Source organism: Heteronotia binoei, chromosome 21 (genome assembly GCF_032191835.1).
Source record: "Heteronotia binoei isolate CCM8104 ecotype False Entrance Well chromosome 21, APGP_CSIRO_Hbin_v1, whole genome shotgun sequence".
Lineage (NCBI taxonomy): Eukaryota > Metazoa > Chordata > Lepidosauria > Squamata > Gekkonidae > Heteronotia > Heteronotia binoei.
In genome coordinates this window covers 61,422,437-61,449,206 of record NC_083243.1, presented here as the reverse complement: position 1 = coordinate 61,449,206, position 26,770 = coordinate 61,422,437, and the positions used below count along the sequence as shown (strand labels likewise).

Below are 26,770 nucleotides of genomic sequence, written 5' to 3'. Positions count from 1 at the left end.
TTGATTTCTAGCATTTCATATTCTCTTGGCCTAACTGTCTTCACACTTTTGTTCTTTGTATTTGCATGTGGGTGTGCTTTGTGTGTGTCTGCATATAATATCTATATCTCTATATATATCACACATGCAGTTTAAGATGGTGTTTCATGCTTATCTCTTTCGTTGCATGATTGTAAGGCTTATTAGTGTAAAGCTCTATCCCTGTGCAAGCACCAGTCATTTCCGATTCTGGAGTGACATTGCTTTCACAACATTTTCACGGCAGACTTTTTATGGGGTGGGTTGCCATTGCCTTCCCCAGTTACCAACCTCGGAAGGATGGATGATTGAGTCAACCTTGAGCTGGCTACCTGAAAATCCCAGCTTCCACCGGGGATTGAACGCAGGTTGTGAGCAGAGCTTAGTACTGCAGCTGTGCCATGGGGCTCTATGATTAATAAGTCATCATAGTTAAATGTAGCTAAAGTTAACTGTGGTTAGCATGCATAGTTATACTGCTATTTGGAGAATGATGTTGTTTTCATCCACAGACAAAAGCTGTTGGTTTGCTGGATGCAGATGTATATGGGCCTTCCATTCCAAAAATGATGAATTTGAAAGGGAGTCCAGAAGTGTCATCAAGTAAGTTAACTTTTATCACTCTTCTCATTTTCATTAAAAATAAATAAATAAATAAAATTGTACTTTTGATATTATGTGATAGTTCTGAGCAGAATTCATAGAATAATGGAGCTCACAAAGGGATAGGAAGGATTATTTTGTAGTTATCAGGGATAAGATATTTCATCATTAAGCACAGAAAAACAAGAATGGAATATGCAGTTTGAATTTGTAACCTCGTGCTTCTAACTTCTTAATGTTTTCTGTTTTAGATTTTTTTTCTTCATTTTCTTATGTTTTTTGTGAGCTACTAGGCATTATTTCAAATGGAAGGACAGGTCCTAAAATAGTTACATAAACGTAGAAGTGGATGTACTTCTGATAGTTCCACTTCATGTATTGCAGAGCAGTGAACATATGAACATATGAAGCTGCCTTATACTGAATCAGACCTTTGGTCCATCAAAGTCAGTATTGTCTTCTCAGACTGGCAGCGGCTCTCCAGGGTCTCAAGCTGAGGTTTTTCACACCTATTTGCCTGGACCCTCTTTTGGAGATGCCAGGGATTGAACCTGGGACCTTCTGCTTCCCAAGCAAATGCTCTACCACTGAGCCACCATCCCTCCCCAGTAGTTTCAGTAGTTAGAAAAGAACTGCCCATAGGGCTGCCAACCTTCAGGTGGAACCTGAAGATCTCCAGATGCCAGAGATCAGTCACTCTGGAGAAAATGGCTAAGGTCTTTGCTCTCCCCTTTTCAGGTTCCAACCCCACATCTCCAGGAATTTCCCAGTCCAGAGTTGTACAGAAAGCCTACAGTATAGACTTTTGCTGAAAGGAATAGACATTGCAGACTGATTTAAATCTAGTGGTTTAAGTTGCCAAGAAGAAAAGGCTGATTTAAATAATTGATTTAAATTTTTAAAAAATTCATTCATTGTTTAGATACATATTATTTATATTGTGCATATTAAGTGATTACTGTTACCATCCTTTGTATTGATTTAAAACCAGATAGAGCCCTTATATAATCTCAGGGGGGTATACTAGGAGTTTATTTTTACTTTAGTAGAAAATAATATACAATTAATTGCATGTTTTTAGGTAATTTTAGGTAGCTGGCTCAAGGTTGACTCAGCCTTCCATCCTTCCGAGGTCGGTAAAATGAGTACTCTGCTTGCTGGGGGAAAGTGTAGATGACTGGGGAAGGCAATGGCAAACCACCCCGTAAAAAGTTTGCCTTGAAAATGTTGTGAAAGCAACATCACCCCAGAATTGGAAACAACTAGTGCTTGCACAGGGGACTACCTTTTCCTTTAAGTAACAGAAGCAGCACCTCTAGTTTTGAGATATGAATATCCTCTGAGATCTCAGCGACCATTTTGGGCTTGCTAGGAAACCACAACAATTTTTGAATGTATTGTATTATTCTATTGCTGGATTTTAACTGTTTTTATTATATTCCGTTATGGGAAAGGATGGAATATAAATCTACCAAAATAAAATAAAAATAAATTGCCAGTCTTCAAACTTTGGTTTCTGTCAGTTAAAGGTGGAGGAGGGGCAGGGACTTTTCCAGGTCTGTTTTAGCCTCTCAGTCCATCTCTGGTCCTGTCGACCCTGCAGTGGAGTGAGGAGGACTCACTGGGCCAGTGTAGTGTGGTTATTAGAGTGTCTGACTATGATCTGGGAAACCGCATTCTGCCTTTAAAACTTGTTTCGTGATCTTGGACTACTTAGTGTCAGTCTAATCTACCTCTCAGGGTTGTTAGGATAAAATGGAGGGGAAGAGAATGATGTAAACTGCTTTGAGTCCCCACTGGGGAGAAAGGCATAGGTATAAATGAACTGAATAATAAAGAGCCAGTTTGGTGTAGTGGTTAAGCTTGCGGACTCTTACCTGGGAGAACTGGGTTTGATTCCCCTCTCCTCCACTTGCTGCTGAAATGGCCTTGGGTTAGCCATAGCTCTGGCAGAGGTTGTCCTTGAAAGGGCAGCTGCTGTGAGAGCCCTCTCAGCCCCACCCACCTCACAGGGTGTCTGTTGTGTAGGGGAGAAGATATAGGAGATTGTAAGCCGCTCTGAGTCTCTGATTCAGAGAAAAGGGCGGGGTATAAATCTGTAATTCTTCTTCTTCCTGAAGCCTGGTAGGGGGAGCAGATAAAAAGTAGGTTGAGTGGTGGATGGAAGGAGAGGTGTAAACAAGGAAAGCAGAGATAATGTGAGGTTTGCCAGAATGAGAGAAAGAAGAAATAGTGTGGGAAGGGGATACAGGGGAAAATGTGGTGCCCCTGCAGGTCCTTGACGGTACCCCACTTGTAGCTTTATAGTGAAAAACTGAGCCAACTGCAGAAATCAGTTATCTCTGTGACATCAAATTGGTGTAAAAGGTCATCTAGATCAATCAGTGTGATGTTTGGCACAAGCCCCTGGCTCTCAGTATCATGCTGTAATATAAATGCCTGAACTGTGATTATAAGAAAGGACATTCCCTCCGACACAGTTTTTTTTATTCACTAGGAAAAACAGTCTTTCATAAGGGAACGTATTATTTGGAGTGATTATGTTTACAATAAATTCCAATGCAGTTTAAAACAAATTAGCTTAAGAATTATTTATAGCTGAAACTTGTTTTAATTTTTTTAAAGATTGCCCTATAAAGCTAGCTTAAGACTATTGCTGAGATTTGGCCAGTAGAAGTGGTGTCCAATTTTTTCCCTCCCAAAATTATGAGATGAAATTAAGCTTTTAGCTTTTGTGCTTTGCAGAAACAGTTACCATAGCTGTTCTTTTTTAATGGAAGCATAAAGCTGGCTTGTTCAAGCTGAATAGCAAAAGCAGTAATAGACATCAGTGTAGCTGCCCCAGCATGGAGCAGTACTGAATTTCTCCTAACAAAATAGATTTGTTGTTTTCAGTTGCACAGTCGAGTCCCACTCTTTGCGACCCCATGGAATATATTCATTCAGAAAGACATTGTGATATCTGTATGAATGCATTTTCTAATTGTTATTTTTGTATATCTGCTGAGCTAAATACATCAAATTTCCTCCTCTCCCTTTGCAAAACAGAGATATGATTTTAACAATGAAGATTTTAAATTCCAGAGAGTGGAACTGTATCTGTGTCACTCTACAGGCTATTTGAATCACACCACACAGGCTATTTGCATTACACTTTTTCTTTCATCCACTGGAAGAATGACAAAGTTACTGTCCTGCAAGATGGATGATCCCAGCAATAGGAATGAGATGTCAAATAACTGGTGGAGCAAATCCCCAGTGTCCAAAGGAAAATATGGGCACTCCTGAGTAGGGACAGGTCTGTGTTGCCCAGGAAACAGGGTAAGAAGCTTTCCAAAGGCTCCTCCCCATCACTCAGGGCTGGCCCACCCGCTAGGCAAATTAGGCATTTGACTAGGGCGCCAGCAGGTGGGTGCACAGAATTTGGCCCTCCCCCTTCCCCGTAGGCAAATGCCTCCTTTTCCTCAGGCTGCCCTCTGCAGTGCCTCTTTCTCCCTTCTTTCCCCACCATTTCAATACCCGGGCAGTGGAGCGCCATGGTTCCCAGGCTCTTTAAAACTCCCCCACCAAACAGCTGATTGGCTGGTAAAATGGCACTGGAGGCTCACGGTTCCTATGCTGGCCCCCACCATGATAAAGATCAGTGTGGGGTTGAGGGGGCAGCAGCAGTGGGAAGGATGAGTGAGCCACTGAAAGAGCTGCCGCCGCCTCCTTCTCCCCCCCTTCCTTCCCCTGTGATCCAGGAAGGAGGGGGAGAGGAGGCAGTGGAAGCGTCCACTCTTTCAGCAGCTTGCTTGTCCTTTAAGGAGCCGGGGGAGCGCGGTGCTCTACCACCCCTTCCCGGCCATTGAAATGGTGGGGAAGGGAGGAGGAGGCGCTGTGGAAGGGGGCGGCAGGGCACAGCACCACGGAGGGGGGAGGTGGGCAGCAAGTCTGACACTTCTGTTCTAGGAGATACAAGGACTCTCTAACATGAAACAGCCCACAGACATCCCTTTGTACAGGTTCCCTCCCCATCTCATAGGTGCACCCACAGTTTATTAGTCTCATTTTACAGATGAGGAACACAGAGTTTCAGTAACAAGCAGTATGTCCAACTTCAAGAAATCTTTAAGCATGGCACCTCTTCTACCTAATTCATTATAATTAACCTCATTTTACAGATGGAGAATACTGAGGTAAAAATGCGATTAATCATTTTGGCTATTTCTATACCACAATACTATGATACTTTACCCTTCAGTTTTAGTGGAGTAACTCTGTCCAGTACTTACTATATGGAATTGCATATTGTGGAAGAAGGCATTGAGACAGGGATTAATTTCCATCAGAATTGTTAGGTTTATCCCCAGAGTCTTTTTGGTGTCAGGGATCAGATAAGGCATACGTGTAGTAATGATGAAAGAGTGTTCCACCCTCTCTAATTCCAGGACCAACAAATGTAGGTTGACAAATGGACAACCATACCTCCACCAGTTGGGTGTCTCAGCCCCACCCACCTCACAGGGTGTCTGTTGTGGGGGAGGAAGGTAAAGGAGATTGTGAGCCACTCTGAGACTCTTTGGAGTGGAGGGCGGGATATAAATCCAATATCTTCTTCACAGATATTCTAAAAACACACGATCTTTTGTCCTCTCATACAAGAGTAAACTATAACAATAGTTTTCAGTTAACACATAACATATGTACAACCAGAAGAGTTTAATTCTGGGTATAATCTTTTGTGTGTATGCACAATTCATCAGATATCTGTATACAAGATGAATCTGTATCTGATGAAGTATGGATACACAAAAAATCTTATACCCAGAATTAAGCTTTGTTGGTCTTACAGGTGTCACTGGATTCAAAGTTTGTTCTGTTGCTTCAGACCAACATGGCTATCCACCTGAATCTATGTATTCTCCACTATGATACAAGGAAGTACCAGTGTCAGAAGAAGGAAAACTGTGCCTTTCTCCGGTATTTAGGATACTTGGATCATATGGTAGTGATGGCAGAAGGTTTTAATTAAAAAACCACAACAGATTAGTTGCTAAGTTTTTAAGCTTTTATTATGATAATAGCTGTAGCAAGGTAAATAGAGGGTTAAGTGTTAACTTTCTTTGGATTTTTGGCATTCTTCTTAGGTAAGCCTTGGCATGCTTAACAGATTAATATCCTCCCCTTCCCCAGTAGCACTTGCTTTTTCAGTTCTGAGCTAGATTTAAAAATACGATTTGTGACATTTTATGTTTTCCAACATAAATGGGCATTCTGAGGAGGAGAGAATTGCCTGAACTTATTCAGGATACTGATTCATTGCAAACTAGTCAAGAACAATGTCCAGTTTTGGTTTGGATTCTAGTTACTCTGGAGTTTATCCTATATAACAAAAAGGATAGTAAAGTATTTTAGGAATTGTATGTATATCTTCAGTAGTCTTTAAGTGTCTAGAAATGGCCCTGGCCAAGTACCCCTCCAAGTTTTTGGAAAAAATGAGTCCCCCTTAGCTGAAGGGCAGGGATGGATACCTGAAAAAAGAGGGATGCTGCTGGAAAAGTCAGGAAGAGATGCAAGCAGTCTCTGTTGTGAGTTAGCTGAAAAATCTTAGGTGTGTAGGATCAATTTTTCTTTGGATTAGTGGATCTGCTGTTTTGTAGGTGTGCCTCTGAGCTTCCACCTGTGCTCAATCTGTATATTTATATATAAAGCAATACTACTAGTGCTTTATCCTTCAAAGGGCTGTAACCTGGATAAAAACTACCCTGTGACTTCTTACTATTATAAATGAGAGCCACTTGCCCTTAGGGTTGTGGCAGACTTATTGGAAAGCTCCAGATACTGGAGTCCTGAAGAACAAAGGTGAAAATCACCACAATTCCCTCCAGGCACCCCCTTCTCCCCCTTAAGGCTGATGTTATCACACTGGGAACATTGTACAATGACACTCTGATTTGGTGGCAAATTCTATGGTTTTGAAGAAAAAAAACCTCCCAAACCCACATAGAATTTTGCCCAAAACCCAAAGCATCACGTTCAACATTGCTGAAGCAATAATGCCACTTCTGGGTGACATCATTGTGACATCCCGCCCAACCTTGGAACACCCCAAAAATCTCTCTTGCTCAATAAAAAGGGAACCTGGCAACCCTGAGTGGCAGAGTAGGAGGAAGGGGAGAAGGGACTGTGACACTTACCACTTGGAGAAGCGAGGTGGTAACATAACATAACATCTGTAAGGTGGTAACATAACATCTGTAAGGGAAGATCTTGCCTCACTAACCGGTTATAGTTCTTTGAGGGGGTGAACAAACATGTGGACAAAGGGGACCCAATAGATGTTGTTTACCTTGACTTCCAGAAAGCTTTTGATAAAGTTCCTTATCAAAGGCTCCTTAGTAAGCTCGAGAGTCATGGAGTAAAAGGACAAGTCCTCTTGTGGATCAAAAACTGGCTAATTAATAGGAAACAGAGAGTGAGTATAAATGAGCAATCTTTGCAGTGGAAGACAGTAAGTAGTGGGGTGATGCAGGGATCAGTACTGGGTCCAATGCTCTTTAACTTGTTCATAAATGATTTGGAGTTGGGAGTGAGCAGTGAAGTGGCGAAGTTTGCAGATGACACTAAATTGTTCAGGGAGGTGAGAACCAGAGAGGATTGTGAGGAACTCCAAAGGGATCTGTTGAGGCTGGGTGAGTGGGTGTCAACGTGGCAGATGAGGTTCAGTGTGGCCAAGTGCAAAGTAATGCACATTGGGACCAAAAATCCCAGCTACAAATACAAGTTGATGGGGTGTGAACTGGCAGAGACTGACCAAGAGAGAGATCTTGGGGTCGTTGTAGATAACTCACTGAAAATGTCAAGACAGTGTGCGATTGTAATAAAAAAGGCCAACACCATGCTGGGAATTATTAGGAAGGGAATTGAAAACAAATCAGCCAGTATCATAATGCCCTTGTATAAATTGATGGTGCGGTCTAATTTCTAATAATGTGTACAATTCTGGTCACCACACCTCAAAAAAGATATTATAGCATTGGAGAAAGTGCAGAAAAGGGCAACTAGAATGATTAAAGGTTTGGAACACTTTCCCTATGAAGAAAGGTTAAAACGCTTGGGGCTCTTTAGCTTGGAGAAACGTCGACTGTGGGGTGACATGATAGAGGTTTACAAGATAATGCATGGGATGGAGAAAGTAGAGAAAGAAGTACTTTTCTCCCTTTCTCACAATACAAGAACTCGTGGGTATTCAATGAAATTGCTGAGCAGTAGGGTTAGAACGAATAAAAGGAAGTACTTCTTCACCCAAAGGGTGATTAACATGTGGCATTCACTGCTACTGGAGGTGGCGGCGGCTACGAGCATAGCCAGCTTCAAGAGGGGTTTGGATAAAAATATGAAGCAGAGGTCCATCAGTGGCTATTAGCCACAGCATATTATTGGAACTGTCTGGGGCAGTGATGCTCTAAGAACATAAGAGAAGCCATGTTGGATCAGGCCAACGGCCCATCAAGTCCAACACTCTGTGTCACACAGTGGCAAAAAATTTTATATACACACATACACTGTGGCTAATAGCCACTGATGGACCTCTGCTCCATATTTTTATCTAAACCCTTCTTGAAGGTGGCTATACTTGTGGCCGCCACCACCTCCTGTGGCAGTGAATTCCACATGTTAATCACCCTTTGGGTGAAGAAGTACTTCCTTTTATCCGTTTTAACCTCTCTGCTCAGCAATTTCATTGAATGCCCACGAGTTCTTGTATTGTGAGAAAGGGAGAAAAGTACTCCTTTCTCTACTTTCTCCATCCCATGCATTATCTTGTAAACCTCTATCATGTCACCCCGCAGTCGACGTTTCTCCAAGCTAAAGAGTCCCAAGCGTTTCAACCTTTCTTCATAGGGAAAGTGCTCCAGCCCTTTAATCATTCTAGTTGCCCTTCTCTGGACTTTCTCCAATGCTATAATATCCTTTTTGAGAGTTGATTGAGGAGGAGCTTCCGAAGTTGGGTTGGTGGCTTCAATGTCAACTTAAATCAAGGTTTTCCAAGGATAAGGAAAAGGGTTTTACGAATGTACCAATTGAATTGGACCTTATTTTAGAGTCCAAGCAGAAGATAATTTCCAAAGTATACGATTGGCTACTGCAAGTTAAAATGCAGGACAAAGTTGTGAAAGAAGCATGGATTCGTTGGCTGAAGGACTTTGGCTATAATATAGAATTAGAAGAATGGGAAAAATTATGGAAGCAAAACCTAAGACTGATGAAACCAGCAGAATTGAAAGAAAACCTATATAAAATGATGTATAGATGGTACCTCACACCGGACAGGTTGGCTAAAATATACCCCACATATTCTAACAAATGTTGGAAGTGTCTAGAAGCTAAAGGGTCTCTGTTTCATATATGGTGGCAATGTAAAGAGGTTAAAAAATACTGGTCACAAGTTAACATTTGGACCCAAAAAATTTTGAAGGTACAAATTAATCATGTGCCGGAATTGTACTTGTTAAACATTTGTAGACAAAACCTGACTCCTTCTAAATTGAAATTGTTATTGTACATAGTTACTACTGCTAGAATATTGTATGCCAAGTATTGGAAGAGTGACAAAACCCCCAATAGAGATGAATTTATTAACAAATTGTTGGATGTCGCTGAATCTGATTTAATGTCCACAAGATTAAGAAATGGTAATGTGCAAAAGTGTCAGGAGGACTGGGACCCTGTTTATAAATGGGTCAAAAGTAAAGGCTTTGGACTGGAGTAACTATGATCTTTTATCTCTAGATAAATTAAACCTCTCCTTCTCCCGGTATGTATGACTGGGTTTTGTGGTATTGTATTTCTTGTGTTTTGTTTGGTATGTATGCTTTTGTGTATATGTGTATATGTGTATTATCTTTTCTTCTCTTTTTTGTATGTGTAATCTTTCTTAAATAAAAAAATCTTTCTCTCTATAATATCCTTTTTGAGGTGTGGCGACCAGAACTGCACACAGTACTCCAAATGAGACCGCACCATTGATTTATACAGGGGCATTATGATACTGGCTGATTTGTTTTCAATTCCCTTCCTAATAATTCCCAGCATGGCGTTGGCCTTTTTTATTGTAAACGCACACTGTCTTGACATTTTCAGTGAGTTATCTACCACGACCCCAAGATCTCTCTCTTGTGGAATTCACTGCCAAAGGAGGTGGTGGCGGCCACAAGCATGGCCACCTTCAAGAGGGGGTTAGATAAAAATATGGAGCAGAGGTCCATCAGTGGCTATTAGCCACAGTGTGTGTGTGTGTGTGTGTGTGTGTGTGTGTATATATATATATATATATATATATATATATTTGGCCGCTGTGTGACACAGAATGTTGGACTGGATGGGCCATTGGCCTGATCTAACATGGCTTCTCTTATGTTCTTATGACTGCTAGCTCACAGCAGTGTAGAGTTTTATGAGATGGGCAGATATTAGTGTGGAATATAAAGCATGGCTGGAATAAGAAAGTACCTAGAATACATAGATCCATGCATGAGCAGTTTTTCAAAAGGGCATTATAATTGGTCATGAAATTCAAGGCAGCGCAATAATCAGTATCTTTGAACAAACTGACTAGCACAGAAAATTGGGTGAAAGTTGTTTCTACTTAGTTTTTAAAATAATTGGCTGAGGAAAAGCAGCTACACTAATGCACTCCTCATTCTGTGTATGGGCTGACACTCATGACAACAGCATTTAAACATGATGAGGCTGTGTAGACTGCTTATGTGAATAAGCATAAAAATTGAGCTAATTTCATTGAAGGAAACATTTTTGCATAATTTATATAAGAATATATAGGATGGTTGCTTTAAAGCAATTGCTAGAGCTGAATTTTTGTTGAAAAATAAGAAATAATGGGTTGTCTGCTAACAGAAAGTGTTTTGATTTTCACATTTTCTCCCCCTCTTGTGGTGAACCTCTAACTGCCATTTCATGCATTGACCATCTGAACGGTTGAGCCTCGTATACACAGATAATAAAAGATTCCTTTTTAGGGCCAGCTGTCTCTCAATCTAATTCCCCAATCTCATTTTGAGAGCAGTTTCCCTAACAGAAATTGGTGGAGAAAGCGTTGGCATTATCCTGTTTGTAGGAACACACGCGAGTCGACACGCGTGTCTTCATACAGACAGACGTAGGGTTGCACCGTTCAAACAGTCTTGCTAGGGAGGCTATTGTGTGAGTGATTGAGTGAATCAGAGGTCTGGGAGGAGCAGAGCAGAGCAGCTCTGATAGCTGAGACAGCTGGAGAAATTGCTGAGAATTTCTGAGTTTTGAAGGACTACATTCTAAGGTTTGTGGGGCTGCCTAAAATTCTAAGGTGTGATAGCTGGGGAACTGCTCTTTGTTTGGTTGACTGCTCTTTGTTTGGTTGACTGCCTTAAGGGTGAAAGAGATTGAGAGTGATTGCTGCTGATTGAGAGTGATTGCTGAGGAGTGCCCTGCTCCACCTCTTTGCATTTTAAGCTGCGCCTTGCCAAAGGGCGAGAGCTAAAGGGCTCTTGGCCTGTGGCTCTTCGCCTGGGGGCTCTCTAAGGAGCAGGAACCCAGATCCCTGGCTTCCTTGTTCTCCAAATAAGGTAAGTTCCCAATAAGGTAAGTTTAGGTAAGTTGACCCGCCAGAAGGGGAGCCACTTAAACAGCATTTAAAGAGGACTGTATATTTTAATATATATATATATACAATGAAGATAGAATGCCAGCAGGGGGTTGGGGGCTTTCCAGTGTTTTGCACTGAGTGTCACATGTATGACTATCTGCCCAAAGGACAGAAGTCTTGGGTGTGTGCTCGATGCAAGGAGCTCCTGGTCCTCAGGGAACAAGTTCGTACCCTTGAGGCCGAGGTGACTGCCCTGGAGAAGCAGAGACGGTCAGTTAGGCACTTGGGGAAGACTCTCGGGGGCGTATTAGATGAGCCCCGCTCTGAACGTAGCAGCCCCGTTGCTGCCAGAGAGCGTGAGGGTCGAGAGGGAACAGGGCACCGTGCTGAGGATAAGGGGAATGCGCCCTCAGAAGGGACCTCTTCTTCGGTTGGTGAGCGGGAATCCTTTCGCGCCAAGGAACCATCCCTGAGCAGGGGGAGAGGGGGGGTATTGGTAGTTGGTGATTCGATCATTAGGCAAGTAGACAGCCGGGTGGCGAAACCGCGTACTGACCGTATGGTGACTTGCCTGCCTGGTGCGAAGGTAGCGGACATTACGCGTGTAGTAGATAGACTGATAGACAGTGCTGGGGAGGAGCCTGTGGTCGTGGTGCATGTTGGCACCAACGATGTGGGGAAATGCAGTCGTGAGGTCCTGGAGGAAAAATTTAGGCTGCTAGGCGGGAGACTTAAGGCCAGGACCTCCAAGGTAGCCTTCTCGGAAGTGCTACCTGTTCCACGTGCAGGGCAGGAGAGACAGGCACAAATTAGAAGTCTCAATGTGTGGATGAGACGATGGTGTAAGGAGGAAGGGTTTAAGTTTGTTAGGCAGTGGGATGCTTTCTGGAACAAGCGGGAGCTGTACAAAAGAGACGGTCTCCACTTGTCCCCGGATGGAACCAGGCTGCTGGCGCTTAAAATCAAAAAGGTGGCAGAGCAGTTTTTAAACTAAATCTTGGGGGAAAGCCGACAGGAGATGAAATGTCTCTGGTTCGGGAGGACTCGTCTCAAAGAGATGAAGGGTTAGCTGCTATTTTTCTACCGGGTAACGGACCGGAGTTGTCCACTGTGAAGGTGACAAACAATATGGACTGTCTGCCAGTGTCTCGAGGCGGCAGGAGGAAGGTGGCGGGCCTAGCTCGCCTGGGAAATTATAGATGTTTGTATGCAAATGCTAGAAGTGTTCAAAGTAAAATTGGTGAATTGGAATGTTTAGTGCTGGGAGAAAACATAGACATTGTGGGAATTTCAGAAACTTGGTGGAATGAGGAGAATCAGTGGGACACGGTGATTCCTGGATATAAGCTATATCGGAAGGATAGGGAGGGAAGGGTTGGAGGTGGGGTGGCTCTGTATGTCAGAGAGGATATACGGTCCAGTAAGGCTGAGATCAGAGAATTAGATTCACTTTTAGAAATGCTTTGGGTTGAAATAGAGGGCCCAAAAGGAAATTTAACTATGGGAGTTTGTTATCGCCCACCAAATCAAAAGAGAGAGGACGATTATAATATGATGGAAGGCTTAAAGATAGCGGCTAAACGTAAAAACTGTGTTGTAATAGGTGATTTTAACTACCCGCAGATTGATTGGGTCAATATGTGTTCTGGTCGAGAGAAAGACATTGAGTTTCTTGATGCTCTCAATGACTGTGCTATGGAGCAGATGGTCTCAGAACCTACCAGGGGTGGGGCGATCCTGGATTTGGTCCTAAGTAATGCCCAAGACTTGGTGAGAGATGTAAAAGTGATTGCGCCGCTTGGGAGCAGTGACCATAATGTTATTGATTTCACCGTTTGTATAAATAGGGAGTTGTCCAAAAAGACCACCACAACCACGTTTAACTTTAAAAGGGGTAAATACACTGAGATGAGGAGGCATGTGAGGAAGAAACTGAAAGGAAAGGTACATACGGTCAAAACCCTTGAGAAAGCTTGGACGCTATTTAAAACTATAATCCTAGAAGCTCAGATAAAATACATACCACAAGTTAGGAAAGGCACAAACAGGCATAAGAAAAGGCCTGCGTGGTTAACAAACAAAGTAATGGAAGCTGTAAAAGGTAAGAAGGACTCCTTTAAGCGGTGGAAAACCAGTCCAAGTGAGATTAGTAAAAGGGAACACAGGCTGTGGCAAATCAAATGCAAGACTGTGATCAGGCAGGCAAAAAGGGACTATGAGGAGCATATTGCAAAAAACATAAAGACCAACAATAAAACTTTCTTCAAATATATTAGAAGTAGGAAACCAGCCAGGGAGGCAGTGGGGCCCTTGGATGACCATGGGGTAAAAGGATTACTGAAGGAGGATAGGGAAATGGCTGAAAAGCTAAATGAATTTTTTGCCTCCGTCTTCACTGTAGAAGACGAGAACTTTTTGCCCGCCCCAGAACCACTAATTTTGGAAGGGGTGTTGAAAGACCTGAGTCAGATTGAGGTGACAAATGAGGAGGTCCTACAACTGATAGACAAATTAAAAACTAATAAGTCACCGGGTCCAGATGGCATACATCCGAGAGTTCTGAAGGAACTCAAAGTTGAACTTGTGGATCTTCTAACAAAAATCTGTAATCTTTCATTGAAATCTGCCTCCATTCCTGAGGACTGGAAGGTAGCAAATGTCACCCCCATCTTTAAAAAAGGTTCCAGAGGAGATCCGGGAAACTACAGGCCAGTCAGTCTGACTTCAATACCGGGAAAGTTGGTAGAAACCATTATCAAGGACAGAATGAGTAGGCACATTGATGAACACGGGTTATTGAGGAAGACTCAGCATGGGTTCTGCAAGGGAAGATCTTGCCTCACTAACCTGTTGCATTTCTTTGAGGGGGTGAACAAACATGTGGACAAAGGAGACCCGATAGATGTTGTTTACCTTGACTTCCAGAAAGCTTTTGATAAAGTTCCTCATCAAAGGCTCCTTAGAAAGCTTGAGAATCATGGAGTAAAAGGACAGGTCCTCTTGTGGATCAAAAACTGGCTGAGTAATAGGAAGCAGAGAGTGAGTATAAATGGGCAGTCTTCGCAGTGGAGGACGGTAAGCAGTGGGGTGCCGCAGGGCTCGGTACTGGGTCCCATGCTTTTTAACTTGTTCATAAATGATTTAGAGTTCGGAGTGAGCAGTGAAGTGGCCAAGTTTGCGGATGACACTAAATTGTTCAGGGTGGTGAGAACCAGAGAGGATTGTGAGGAACTCCAAAGGGATCTGTTGAGGCTGGGTGAGTGGGCGTCAACGTGGCAGATGCGGTTCAATGTGGCCAAGTGCAAAGTAATGCACATTGGGGCTAAGAATCCCAGCTACAAATACAAGTTGATGGGGTGTGAACTGGCAGAGACTGATCAAGAGAGAGATCTTGGGGTCATGATAGATAACTCACTGAAAGTGTCAAGACAGTGTGCGTTTGCAATAAAAAAGGCCAATGCCATGCTGGGAATTATTAGGAAGGGAATTGAAAACAAATCAGCCAGTATCATAATGCCCCTGTATAAATCGATGGTGCGGTCTCATTTGGAGTACTGTGTGCAGTTCTGGTCGCCGCACCTCAAAAAGGATATTATAGCTTTAGAGAAGGTGCAGAGAAGGGCAACTAGAATGATTAAAGGGCTGGAGCACTTTCCCTATGAAGAAAGGTTGAAACGCTTGGGACTCTTTAGCTTGGAGAAACGTCGACTGCGGGGTGACATGATAGAGGTTTACAAGATAATGCATGGAATGGAGAAAGTAGAGAAAGAAGTACTTTTCTCCCTTTCTCACAATACAAGAACTCGTGGGCATTCGATGAAATTGCTGAGCAGACAGGTTAAGACGGATAAAAGGAAGTACTTCTTCACCCAAAGGGTGATTAACATGTGGAATTCACTGCCACAGGAGGTGGTGGCGGCCACAAGTATAGCCACCTTCAAGAGGGGTTTAGATAAAAATATGGAGCACAGGTCCATCAGTGGCTATTAGCCACAGTGTATGGAGCACAGGTCCATCAGTGGCTATTAGCCACAGTGTATGTGTGTATATAACATTTTTTGCCACTGTGTGACACAGAGTGTTGGACTTGATGGGCCGTTGGCCTGATCCAACATGGCTTCTCTTATGTTCTTATGTTCTTATGCTGTCCCTTGCCGTGGGAGGGGGGTCATTTTCTAGGAGAATGAGGAGGCATTTTAGGCTGCAAGAGAGGTAAGGAATTCCAGCTCTATGGGCAGAAATATCTTCTGTCAGCAGAGATTTACTGTGGAATCCAAATGAATCGTTTTCAGTTGCTTATACAAGACTAGCATCCACTACATTTGTCAGTGCTTGGCTTTCAGCACAGTTTTATAAATCCCAACCTTTATTATTGATTTAGTGGCTTTGGTGTTCAGTACTATTTGCAATCAAGATAGCTTTCTAAGACCTGAACTTGCTAGACTGAAGACAGTTCTGCTTTTCTACAAGCTTTGCAAAATCTCCATTAATTTGCAAGTTAAATTGAGAATTCTGGTATATTTGATATCTTTGAGCTGTTGGATAGGTAAGATCTAAGTACTACAAGTCCCATCCATTATTTGCATGTCATGCATTATAAGGAATAGGATGGTTTGCCAAAAATGTTGAAGCACATTGAGGATTTTTTGTTGTATTCTGTGTACCTGAAGGGATCTTCTGGTGGTGTTGCAAGAAGGCATGGATTGAGGTGTTTCTATACAAAATGCAGTACAAACAGATAGATATTTTTAATGATCATATGGACAAGAAAAAGACTATGCATTGGAATTCAGCAGTGCCTTTAGTTATTTTTGGGAGATGCCAGGAAGTTGCAGTCAACCCTACAGGGTTTTCAAAGCAAGAGATGATCAGAGGTGGTTTGCTATTGCCTGGCTCTGTGTAGCAGCCCTGGACTTCCTTGAAGGTCTCCCAAGTGCTAACCAGGGCCAACCCTCCATATTTTCTGAGATCTGATGAGATAAGAGTAGCCTGGGCCTTCCAAGTCAGGGCATTTCCCCCCTCATAGAGAAAAGCAGTAGAGGACAAAGGTAGGTGAAATTATGCTTGAACAATAAGGTATTTCACATCTGCTCACATGATGTATATTAAAAAGGTAAAGGTAGTCCCCTGTGCAAGCACCAGTCGTTTTCGACTCTGGGGTGACGTTGCTTTCACAACATTTTCACAGCAGACTTTTTACGGGGTGGTTTGCCATTGCCTTCCCCAGTCATCTACACTTTCCCCCAGCAAGCTGGGTACTCATCTTACTGACTTCGGAAGGATGGAAGGCTGAGTCAACCTGGAGTCGGATACCTGAACCAGCTTCTGCAAGGATTGAACCCAGGTCGTGAGCAGAGGGCTCTGACTGCAGTACTGCAGCTTTACCAATATACTATAGTATATAACTATGCTTCAAATCTGGAAACTGGATGTCAGTGAGCAGATGTGGAGATATCGCTGTTCTGTAACTTGTATCTTTCACATTGTATTTATGGAGAATTTTCTGCTTTTATTGTGATATTGTATTGTATTTATGTTTGTAACCCACCTTGAGACTGCCTCGGTGAGATGGGTGAGATAGAAATCCCATCAAATAAATAAATAGTTGGTTCAGTTCCCCATTAATGTGAGTTAATCCACCAACTTCTCTAGTTGGTCAATTGTCTTCTCCAGTCTAATGCATTCATCAGATACCTCAGGTTCCGACACAGAGCTGAACATGTCATCCTTAGAAATCTCACTTTTAAAATTTGCATGCCCTCAAATATTCTGTAAAAGAATGGGATGTTAGTATAGTAAATAAATAAATATCTGACACAATGTTTGCCTTTTTACATTAGTAACAATTCTTTATGAGTAAGATAATCAGCAGGCAGTATGTTTCATGCTCTTTCACAGGCCTCAGATTCAGTGGGAGCTCACAGGAGCACAGCTCCTGAACTTTTCTGAGAGTTCCACCTCCTCCTTCTGAGAATTCTACCTCTTTGTCCATTGAATTGTATTGCAACTGCATAACAATCCCTGAATGAGCTCCACCACCTATTTTTCAACAAAACGACCCCTGCTCTTTCATAAAGTAATATAAGAAAATGCTGTGTTTGCCATGATTTACATATATGCTGTTATCTAAATTTTAATTGTTTATAGTTGAGAATCTTCTGCCCCTCAGCAGAAATCATATCTGATTACCACTTTGATTTAAAAAAGGCAGAGGGCAGGTTTCTTCTTAATCACCTTCTGCCAACATTATATCACCTAAATTACTTAAACCTATGTTACCTAAATATCCCTTACAATATCTGCATCTTTCATGTAATAAGAGCATATGCTACAATACTCTGCTTTGATGGGTATTATGGCAAATGATACCATTTGCCTTGGCAGCGAGAGTCTTTTGTGCCTTTCCTGATGAGACATGAAGAAGTGAGGAGGTGTATAATAATGATTTGAGTGGCGATAAATCTGAACTAACATTTCAGCTCTACAAAAAGCTTGTGTTCGTGAAGCCATGGATTCTTTACCTTCTGTGTGAGCTTGAAACAGCTACTTAACTGCTGCAGTCTTATTTTTAAATGTGTGTGGGAGAGTAGCTGCTCAGTACCTGTATGCTGAAATGTAATTTTAGAATTGAGACATTAATAGTTGTAATCATGAACTATTGAGAATTGCACTCACCATTTCCAGCCTACAGTTGTTAAAATAGCAGTGCAAGCAAAGTCATGGTAAATGGAAGCAGCCTCCTCACCTTCTCATTGCAGTCTTTTTTGCCATCCCCTCTACTGTGCTGTGTGTCAGTAGATCAGGAGGAAGGAATAGTATGGGAAGCTATCTGGGACATATCCTCCCTTCCATAGATAGAAAACCATTCTGTCCTAGGACTGGCTGTTGCACCAGTTGAATGGCACCTGGCTATTTAATGGTGCTACAATAACAATGCAAAAGGTTATTTACACCTGCAAGCAAGAACTGGCTGCACTGGCAACATTTAAAAAAAAATAGTTAATACTGCAAAAAAGGCAAGCCACTTCAAAAATTGAACTGTGGTTAGTCTCTTCAGCCATGGGAACTGTCAAAAAAAGAACCAACTTCCAAATGTCAGCCGCATATTACTGTTCTTTTCCTCATGTATTGTTATACTTTTCCTCCTGTATTTTTGAATTGTGAACAAAAAGTAGGGGGTATGTGCAATTTGGGGAAGATGGTATGGAATTCAGCCGTGACATCTCTTTAGAATAGTTAACTATGCTTTACACAGCCAGTCATTGCTCCTTTGCCTGAATGTATCTGATAGCTTTGAATGAACAGCCTGACTCCTGTTGTGCACGCAGCACAACTAGTGATCTTGCAGTTGGCTCTGCTCCCAGTGTGCACAAGTTGGGAACAGGCAAAAGACGCTTATAAACTAAACCATTTGGCAAGTGCAGAGGTCAGATGTGCATTAACTGTATACAGTCTCCTTTTAATAGAACCTTGCAGATGTTCTTTAAATGTTCTGTGTTCATGTTTTATCATACTGATTGCAGCGAAAGTGACAATCAAGCCATTAGAGATAATGATATTTTGTCTGTAGTACTGTACTGCATTGACAAACCTCACTAAAGTCTAAGGGACTGTTTAACAAATACATGAATGGCACTGGCTCAGAGATTTGGTTGAAAATTTTTAAACTCATAAAGAAGATTGTTTTGATAAACTGCAGTTTCTGTTTGACTTTACTCAGAAATGATAAAATTATCCAGTACTGAAGAAAACACAAGTACGAGAGAAAAGGGGTACAGTACTGTGAGATAAGGTTCCATTAACTTCATTCTGTCTAGTGTTGAGCAAAAGTACTAAATGAAAAATACTGAAAGCTTGCAGTATAATCTCTCCCTGGAGCAAGAGAATGTTGTTTGATGCAGAATAAAGTTTGAGTCCAGTGGCACTTTTATGACCAACACAGTTTTTTCAAGGTATGAGGTTTTGTGTGCATGCACACTTCCTTAGATACAGTGAAATGGAATTTACCAGTCCATACATATATGGCAGAGATTGCATAGCAAATTAGCATACTGTGACTTTTGACTTTTGTTCTGTCAGTTCATTTAAACATGTTAGTAGTCTCAGCCTCCTAATGCAGGCTGCTTGGTATAGTATGCTAGAAGCACAAGATTTCTCAAGGGGGAACTGTTAAGAGATCAATGACCTTTTATAGCTTAAGAGCCAAACTACATTAAAGTTCAGAGCTAGAGATCCACAAAGTGCCAGTATAAGAAGGTCTGTTTGCATCACTGAAACTATACACCTTACCATTACTGAATTCAGTTGTTTTGATTGATCATCCAGCAAACTATGATCAAGGTAATTTCTTTTTCCTGTCTAGCTGCTCTGCTTGAAGCTGGCAAGCAGGTCTTGCTGGTACCTCCAGTGGCTCCTTTCCACAAGGTAAACAGTGGCTTCACTGTACATTTGAAATCTCAACCATGGTTTATTTGCTCTGGTGAATTAACCATGATTAAACATTTATGTCTGCATTGGGGTTAGGCTTTACAGTAGAATCATTGGAGCATTTTGAAAAGAAGACATGTTCTTCTTATAGTTGACTTGAATATCTAAACATGCAGTGCAGGTAGCTTAAATATGTATGAACATGAAATAACTGAGTTTTTTTTAAAAAATATTTCCATTGTAGAGAACTTAATGAGACCTCTTGTCAATTATGGAATTGCATGGTAAGCAAACTAATCTATTTTGTGTTTACTTTGTTTACTGATTCTGTCATATTGGAAAATTGGGAAAATATATATATTTGCTTTACCCCCTCCAGTATGTCTATGGGTTTCTTGGTAGAAGAAACTGCACCTATTGTCTGGAGAGGCCTCATGGTGATGTCAGCTGTAGAGAAACTGCTGAGGCAGGTAAGGGGTTATGAAAATACATTTTTTTTACAAAAATTGGCTGTCATTGCTTTGTATCTCACGTTTTCTGCATAGACTTCAGTGCTCTTGGACATAGTGCTCCCTAATTTTATCCTCACAACAGTCCTGTGAGGCAGGTTAGAGAGAAAGTGACAGACCTGTGTGGGAACTTCTGCCATGTTAAAAATATGGAACCTAAGTCTTACCAGTTCTAGTCTGACACTCTAGTACCATAAAAAACCGGCATATAAGAGCATGTTAAAGAAAGACAGCAACATGTAGCATAATTTAATTTAATTTTTAGATTTATATCCTGCCCTATCCTGTAGGCGGGCTCAGGGCAGCTTACAACAATAAAACAACAAAGTTAAAATAATATAAAGACAGGCATTATGAAACAAGAGCAGCACAGTAAACAATCTTACAGACAGGCGGTAATCGGCGTGTGGCTGATGGCTAACAGCATAACACAACACCATAATGGTGAAATGCTCGGGGAAGTGATGACTTTCAAAGGACGCCTGCTGGATTAATTAAAAGCCTGACAGAAGAGCTCAGTCTTACAACCCTGATAAGTCCCACAGGGCCCAGATCTGCAGCAGGAGCTCATTCCACCAGGTAGGGACCCAGAGTGAAAAGGCCCTGGCCCTTGTTGAAGCTAACTGGGTGTCCAGAACCTGGAACTATGAGAAGATGTTGAGCAGCAGATCTCAGAGCCTGGTGGGGGGGGGGGGTTCATGTGGGGAGAGGTGGTCCTAAAGATATGACTGAGATTGAATGACTGAGAGCAACAATTTATGTTTTTAAACAGTATCTGTACCCTTAAACTGCTGGAATTGGATGTTACAGTAAAGCCTTGTGCCATCTCCTAACCAATAATATATGAAAACAGATAATTTGACTTCATTATGGGGCACTTTCCCCCATCATGAGTAGTGATCAATGGAATGGTGAACAGAGAGACTAACTTGTAATCATCACACACAATTGCTACTATGGAAAAGGTGATGTGCAATTGCTGTGGTTATGTCTTCCATAAGGGCTAATTACAGCTTTAATTCCTTCCAAATGACTGAAACTAAGAATCCAGGCTTTGGCTTTTGCAGGTCCGTAACCAGAAAATTTCAGGTGGGGGGGCCCACGAAATAAAATTTTGGGTAGAGGGGGCCCCCACTCTGGTGGCCCCCCTCTCTCCACCGCCGTTGCTCTGGTGGCCCTCGATCTCCCCACGGCTCTGGCGGCCCCACCCCCTCTGCAGTGCCTCCCCCCTCCCTCCCTCCAACCCACCTGATGAAGGCCCACCCCTCCTTTTCCTTCCCTTTGCACCCCCACAGCGTGCTGCCCGCCATCTGTGCCTCCTTCACTGGCTCGCCACCGCCACTACCACCACTCACCCTTCCTTTCCCTTCCTGTCGCCTCCCCCCTGCACGTGATCACAGCGCACCATGCCTGGGCCCTGCCGTGATGACTGAGGGGGGCAGCGGGTGGGTGGCGCAGTGTGGGGGGGTACAAGCTGGTACTGAACGGAGGGGCCCTACAGGTGAAGGGGGGTTTAATAGAGGGGACCGCCCCCTTCCCCTCTTTGCTACGGGCCTTGGCTTTTGTGTATGTGTGTGAGTGTGTGTACTCTGTCAATGGCTGGATTAGCACAATCTATAATTTTTGGAATGGGCCTAAGAATCCTATGATTTATGCGGTGTTTCCCATCAGACACAGTAAGTAAGTGAAATGCTTCTGCTGTAAACTCTAGTTTGTTGTAATATTTAAATCAGAAACTGGTGTGTTCTACCTGCCTTCCAAATCAGTAATCAGCTATGGTTTGGAATAGAGTCCTGAAGGGGGGAGCCCCCTCAATTTTTCCAGTTGGAAGCTCTGAAAGAACTCCTATGAAATGTTTATTTTTTTCTGAATGACAGAAATTATTAAGGAAAATGTATAGTATGAAGATTTTTATGGACGATAATAACAAGTTGGAACCCACAAGGACTTGCGGAGGCATCTCAATTCCTCCTCCCCCACTATTTATTCTTTTGTTTTCCTGAAAGCCATCGTGGTCTCTTCCCTTTTTCTAGGGTTCTTGCCAACATCCTGGTGGGGGCTGGAGATCTCTTGAAATCACAACAGATCTCCCTACTACAGAGATCAATTCCCCCTAGGGTTGCCAAATTGTGTTTGGGAAATCCCTGGGAGAAGATAGAAGATGATATTGGATTTATATCCTGCCCTATACTCTGGATCTCAGAGTCTCAGAGCGGTCACAATCTCCTTTGTCTCCCCCCCCCCCACAACAGACACCCTGTGAGGTAGGTGGGGCTGAGAGAGCTCTTACAGCAGCTGCCCTTTCAAGGACAACTCCTATAAGAGCTATTGCTGACCCAAAGCCATTCCAGCAGCTTCAAGTGGAGGAGTGGTGAATCAAACCCGGTTCTCCCAGATAAGAGTCTGCATACTTAACCACTACATCAAACTGACTCTCTGGAGATTTAGGGGTGGAGCCTTGGGAGGCCAGGGACTTCAATGGGGTACAATGCCACAGAGTTTATCCTCCAAAGCAGCCATTTTCTCCAGGGGAACTGCTCTCTGTCACCTGAAAAGCAGTTGTACTTCTGGGTGATCTCCAATCCTCCATTGTTGGCAATCCTAGTTCCTATGTAGAAAATGGATGTGGCATCAATGGCATTATAACCCTTTGAGATACCTCCTTTCCTCAAGCCCCCCCCCCAAAAGCCTCTCCCCCCAAATTTCTAGGAATATCTTAACCTCTTCTCTTGGCAATCCTGATAGCCCCTCCCTGCCACATTCTCTCCTTAGCCATTCACTAACCTACCGTTTTTCTGTCTCCGATATTCAGGTATATTTATTCTTAATGTACTTCATTATTATTGTACCTTTTTCCACATTGGGGACAAAGCAGCTTACTTTATACTCTCTTCCTCCTTGTTATCCACACAATCACTCTGTGAGGTAGGTTAGGATGAAAGTGTGTGACTGGTCCAGAATCACCCAGTCAGCTTTCACAATAAGATGGGGATCTGAACCTGGGTCTTGAAAGACCCTCTTACGAAGCTCTAACAGCTACACCACACTGGATTTCATAGGGTAGCTGCTGTTGAGTCAGGCCTACTTGTCATTCAAATCAGATGGCAACCAGAGGTTGCGTCCTGGCCTTGGGTTGCCAACCTCTAGGTAGGACCTCCCCCTTCCAAATTACAGCTGAACTCTGGACATCTGTCCTCCTGGAGAAAATGGCTACTTTGGAGAGTGGACTCCGTGGCATTTTATTCTGTTAAGGCCTCTCCCTTCCCCAAACTCTGAACTCTGTACCCAGATATGCTGGTACATATCTGTGGTTTAGAACAGAATTTGTTCTGCATTTTCAAATTTTGTTTGAAAAGATGTGTTTTGCAAGTCCTACCTTCGTGGATGATCGTAGTGATTAGGCATGTTCATATGGGAAGCGGCAGTCATTAATAATAATAATAATTTTTAATTTATATCCCGCCCTCCCCGCCGAAGCAGGCTTAGGGTGGCTCTCTCTCTCTCTCCATCTCTCCCTCTCCCTCCCTCCCAGTCATGGACAAATGGAGGAGGATGAGATGGGAGGGAACAATAGTTTTTGCTAGTTCTTTCTCCTTGAACATAGCACCTTAATTTATTGTAGTTTTTAACTTTTATGTAACCGTTTTTTAAATGTATGTACTAACTGTATTTTAAAATTGTTTTATGTAAATCATGGTATACCATGTCTGTTAGCCGCCATGAGCCTGCTTCGGCAGGGAGGGTGGGATACAAATAAAAGTTTATTATTATTATTATTATTATTATTATTATTATTATTATTGAAGCAGATGTCTGACTTCCCACTCAAGCTGTTCTTGGGAATCCTCTGTCCCCCATGAGCAGCAGTTTGGGCTGCAGAAGGAGAAGGTAAGAAAGTTTCACTATTGGAAACCCTTTCTGTTAGTAGAAATTTCTGGTGAATTCAAGTTTATGGTTGGACACTATATGTGCAACAAACCAGAATTATTCATAAATATAATGCTGAGCAAAATCTTTGGTTTCTGATAATATTTAGGTAGATTAGAATACTTACAAGGTCACTATATACTTACAAAGTCACTATATCTCTAACACATAAAATGGTGGGTCGCTGATGTCAGCAGCTGCTTCACTAGCAAACTAGGTCCTTAGAGACCAAGTATGACTCCATTTTTTTTTTTTTGCAGTAGCTGCACTATTGGTTTAGTCAGTGGAATTCCCAAATGGGAAGCAGATGGCAGTTTCTCTCTTGTATATGTTGCTTATAGTAGTATATACTGAGTTGCCTGTTACCTAGCAACTAAAGATGCAATTGTATTATAGTGGCTGAGAAAAAATGTAGTCCCTTGACACAGGTGCTGTTAATGATTTTCTTTGACACTGGAATTTTGTTTGCAACTGTAGAAAGCTTTAGCAAGGACTTGTCCCCAATCAGATATTTCACTTTTGTGTGTGAAATAGGAACCCCTTAATCCTGCATGAAGATAAATTGAATTTTCTTTTCAAGAAAAAAGAAATATGTAAATCCTTGTAAAGACAAAGGGGAATTGTTAAGGTAGCTTTTATAAGTGACTAACAAAGTGTACAACTTTATGTATGTGTGTTTTTAAATGCGTTATAGATCTTGCTAGAGTTATCCATTGCTGACAAACCTTAGGGCAATTAATGTTATAAACAATTATCAGATCTCTTGAATGGCATATCTGAATCCCTGCAATATGAGATATTGCAACTTTCTGCTGTTTGAGATTTTATGAAATTGTTAATGAATCTATGTTCAGACTTTGCACAGGGCAACGTAAGTTAAGCTAATGTTCAGAAATTTACGAGTTCAGTCCTAAGCAGAATCCCACACTTCTAAACCCAAGTGTAGATGACTGGGGAAGGCAATGGCAAGCCACCCTGTAAAAAAGTCTGTCATGACAATGTGAAAGCAACATCACCCCAGAGTTGAAAACGACTAGTGCTTGCACAAGGGACTACCTTTACCTTTAAGCCCATTGACTTCACACTGTTGCAAGGGTAACTGGTAAGGATTGCACTATTAGAACCAATTAATTTTATATTGTGAGTGTGGGTATACAAGTGTGTGTATTATTAATATGTAGTTATATCTAAATGTGTGTATGTGTGCAGGGCTTTATGTGTTTGTGTGTAGTTTGTAGTTTAGTCTATCTTTGTAGTTTTTGGGTTACAAAAATCTGATGAAATGGTTGTCTTCTCATTCTCTAGCGATGTATGAGCCTGTATTACCTTCTTACTCCTGCTTTATAATATAATATATTGAATGAAGGGGCTTCCAGACATTGAGGCAAAGGTATAAAATATTAAATAAAGATATCAAGGTAATTAACTTGGTCAGATCTAATATTCCTAATGCATTTTATTGCATCCAGAAGAAGAGATTCATAGACTTCTACATAAAAAAGGCAATACTGTAAAATAGCCTTTACAGTCAGTTTCAGGATATAAAATCTATTCTTCCATCATGGTTTGTCATGTCATCTATTAGCTATATGTTCATTTTTCTTTCTTTAAAATTTAACATAATTAGGTGCTGCAAATATTCAAAGCAGATTGTTGTAATAAATTATTGCCTGTTATAATTAAAATATCTGGAAAATGTATGTTCTTCGTGTATTTTAAGTAAGCATAGTTGAGGATTCCACCCCAAGCTAGCCCAATCTCAGAAGTAAGCAGATTTGGCCCTGTTTAGTGTTTGAATGGGAGACCAACAGGGTAATTGCACAGAGGCATGCAATGGCAAACCACCTCTGATCATCTCTTGCCTTGAAAACCTGATGGGGTTGCCATAGGTTGGGTGCGAATTAACCTTCCACCATCAGTTGAGGATTCTACTTCAGAAAAGCAAGTCTCAACTAGATGTTGACTGTGTTTTAGAAAGAATACTACAGAACAAGATAGGCATTACTGAGATACCCCAATTAAATTATTTCACAGTCCATTGAAAGAAATAAGAGGCTTTCTATTCAGGACTGGTGCACTGGGGATCTGCTACCTCTGTATACGAAATAGGGAGTAGAGATTGGCACCATATGTACTTTCTTTTCTCCAAGGTGGCCACCATGTAAATATTTAAGGTAAAGGTAGTCCCCTGTGCATGCACCAGTAGTTTCCCACTCTGGGGTGATGTCGCATCATGACGTTTTCATGGCAGACTTTTTACAGGGTGGTTTGCCATTGCCTTCTCCAGTCATCTACACTTACATCAACATAATAGTGGTTAACACTAAGGAGGATTCTAATTCATAGGCCTTAGCTGTCTTGAGCCTCTTTTTGGGGGGGCGGGGGACGGGCAGGGGGGTTTATAAATGAAGACATCTCTTTCTATTCACCATATTTTAAGTTATCTGTGACTTACAGTTTCATGCTGCATAGAATAACTATTTAGAACAGTAGGCAATAGGAATGATTTCACTGAATTCAAGGTACATGTTATAAGTATTAGATTCAATAAATGCTTCAGTTTACCTGTAAGACAGCATTTTAAAGAGATCAATGGGAAGACTCTGACTATCATTGTTAGCTTTGAGATTTTCCAGTAGAAAGCCTTCAGTAAATGCAT

General features: G+C 41.9%; 1 protein-coding gene across 1 annotated transcript in view; it reads left to right on the top strand.

Annotated features, from left to right (window-relative positions):
- NUBPL (NUBP iron-sulfur cluster assembly factor, mitochondrial) overlaps positions 1-26,770 on the top strand; it is a 133,348-nt gene that overhangs the window by 35,777 nt on the left and 70,801 nt on the right. Inside the window, exons 4-6 of the mRNA XM_060262063.1 lie at positions 531-621; positions 19,920-19,959; positions 20,055-20,145. Of these exons, the coding sequence (XP_060118046.1) occupies positions 531-621; positions 19,920-19,959; positions 20,055-20,145 (222 nt within the window). The remainder of the gene's footprint in view (positions 1-530; positions 622-19,919; positions 19,960-20,054; positions 20,146-26,770) is intronic.